Source organism: Ochotona princeps, chromosome 3 (assembly GCF_030435755.1).
Source record: "Ochotona princeps isolate mOchPri1 chromosome 3, mOchPri1.hap1, whole genome shotgun sequence".
Lineage (NCBI taxonomy): Eukaryota > Metazoa > Chordata > Mammalia > Lagomorpha > Ochotonidae > Ochotona > Ochotona princeps.
Window position 1 is genome coordinate 93283991 of NC_080834.1, and position 2374 is coordinate 93286364.

General features: G+C 57.7%; 1 protein-coding gene across 1 annotated transcript in view; it reads right to left on the reverse strand.

Annotated features, from left to right (window-relative positions):
- Positions 1-983: 983 nt before the first annotated feature.
- HES1 (hes family bHLH transcription factor 1) overlaps positions 984-2374 on the reverse strand; it is a 2925-nt gene continuing 1534 nt past the window's right edge. Inside the window, exon 4 of the mRNA XM_058662101.1 lies at positions 984-1901. Within this exon, the coding sequence (XP_058518084.1) occupies positions 1351-1901 (551 nt within the window). The 3' untranslated portion in view covers positions 984-1350. The remainder of the gene's footprint in view (positions 1902-2374) is intronic.

Consider the following 2374-nt stretch of genomic DNA (forward strand, 5'->3'; position numbering starts at 1 on the left):
TTCATTTCCCCAACACCTGGATGCAGTCAAACACCTGGCCAAATCTGACAAAATCTGACAAGCCTTTGTGATGGGATTTGGACGAAATTCCCTACAGATCCTGGCACAGTTTAAAGCTGTCCGCTTTGAGTTAGGACTTGTTAAGGAGGGTTATGGGAGCTGAAACCCGAGACAGCCCTTTGGCTTCTATCTGGAGCCCACATCTTGCCTGGAAATGGGGCATGACCAAGCGAAGGGGTCGCCGGCTGTTTGTATTAAAGGGAAGATGGCCTTGTGTGCCTGCCAGCGCCGCCCCCACATGCTTTCTCTATTACAGCGAGCACAGCGCCTTATCAGAAACACATGTGTGGTGTTAATCATCTGGGCTGGGGTTCCACCGGGGGAGTCTAACTAGCTGTCCCTTGGCAGGAGGAAATCTGTTGACCTTTCTAGCTTGTAGGGAGAAGGTGCCAGGCGGCGTTTGGAACGTGTGCGTGCTGCAGCTAGGGGCAAAGCAAACTGCCCTAAGCACAGGCTAATTAGTGAACCCCCCTGCGTGCCCGAGGGTAGGAGGACCCTGCTGCAGCTTCAGCGTGCTCCCCCTTAGGGTGGGGGTGAGCTGCTCCCTGGGCCACACAGGGTGGTCAGAGCCCACCTCTCCAGCAGCTGAGGGCAGCCAGGCACTGGCACCACCATCTTCCCGCATTCAGGTCTGGTTCAAGAGCCTGAGAAGAAGCAGCTAGCAGGGCTGCAACTTGCAAATCCTAGAGACGGACCCCAGTAGTTTCGGGAAGCCCCGTCCAATGAGCTGCTCTAAAAATGGGGTTTGGGCCTGCTGGGTCCAGCAGGGTTGGTGAAAGAATGGCTGGTTTTTTTTTTTTTTTTTTGAATGCTGTTCTTTTCATAACAATAGACCCAATTCCTGAATTCCCAGATTACTGTTTAATTCAAATTCCAAGGGCCTCTTTTTACATATTCTGAAATAAGCAGTTCTAACACATAAACACCTTCACTCTTTTATTATATTTCCTCAAACTTCCCCAAAGGAAGATATTTTAAGAGCAGTTTCAAACATCTTTGGCATCACATAAAAAGAAATCTCGTGTAAAAAACGAAATGTCATCTTTACTTTTATAATACAAAGGCGCAATCCAATATGAACATATAAAATATATACAAATATAGTGCATGGTCAGTCACTTAATACAGCTCTCTAGAAAAAAAAAGTAACTTTTTTTTAGAAATTAAAAAAATAACAAGGTAACCAATCACAAAAGTTTTCTCCCCGCCCAGGATCCAAATTCCTGTTTAGTGTCCGGAGGTTGGGAGGATGGGGTGCGGGGAGGTAGGGGAAGAGGAGCCCGGAATCGCTCAGTTCCTCCACGGCCTCCACATGGAGTCGGCCGTGAGCGAGGGGCCGCTGGACGGCGACACTGCGTTGGGGCCCACGGAGGTTCCGCTGCTGCTGGTGTACACGGGGATGACGGGGCCGCTATGCGCGAAGGCCCCGTTGGGGATGAGGAAGGCAAACTGGCCGTCTGGAGCCGGTACCACCTGGAAGCCGCCGAACACCTTGGCCGCCTCTCCAGCCTGGCCGCCCAGCTTGCAGGGGGCGCCGCCGGGAGGTGGCGCCGCGCCCCCGGGGATGGGCACGAGCGGCGGCGGCGGCGCGAAGGGCGGCGCGTGCTGGGGACCGCCGGGTCCCGGCGGGGGCGGCGGCGCCTGCAAGGCGGGGTGCGGCTGCCCGGGGTAGGTCATGGCATTGATCTGGGTCATGCAGTTGGCCAGGTGGCCGAGCAGCCGGGTGCGCACCTCGGTGTTAACGCCCTCGCACGTGGACAGGAAGCGGGTCACCTCGTTCATGCACTCGCTGAAGCCAGCGCGGTACTTCCCCAGCACGCTCGGGTCTGTGCTCAGTGCGGCTGCAGGCCAGAAAAAGAGGCAGGCGACGGGTCACCGAAGGGCCTCGGCCCCCGGGGCCACTGCCTGCTGCCCGCCCTGGGAGGTCCCCGCGGCAAGCCTCCCAGACCTCGCGCCCCGCGGAGCTGCCTGCGGCTGGGAGGGGAGGGTGGGTCTAGGAACAGCAACCGCCACCTCCACAGCAGCGTGGTGATCCTAAGCCGAGATACTGCCTGCCTCCCCATTTAAACCGTTCTCAGCGCCGGTAAGCCCTGCCACCCTCGCTGACCTTGGGGACTGCTCCCTACCCTCCACCGGCGGTGCCGGCTTCCCCTTCTGAAACGGGGGAGGGCGGAGGAGGGGAGTGGTGTGCAATACCACAAGACTCCCGCGCCTCCCCACCCCAACCCCCAGGCTCCACACAGCTCCAAACCGCCACGGTTCGAAACCCTTTCGCCCCAGCCCGCTTCCCCCCACGAGCCAAGCCGCCCGCCAC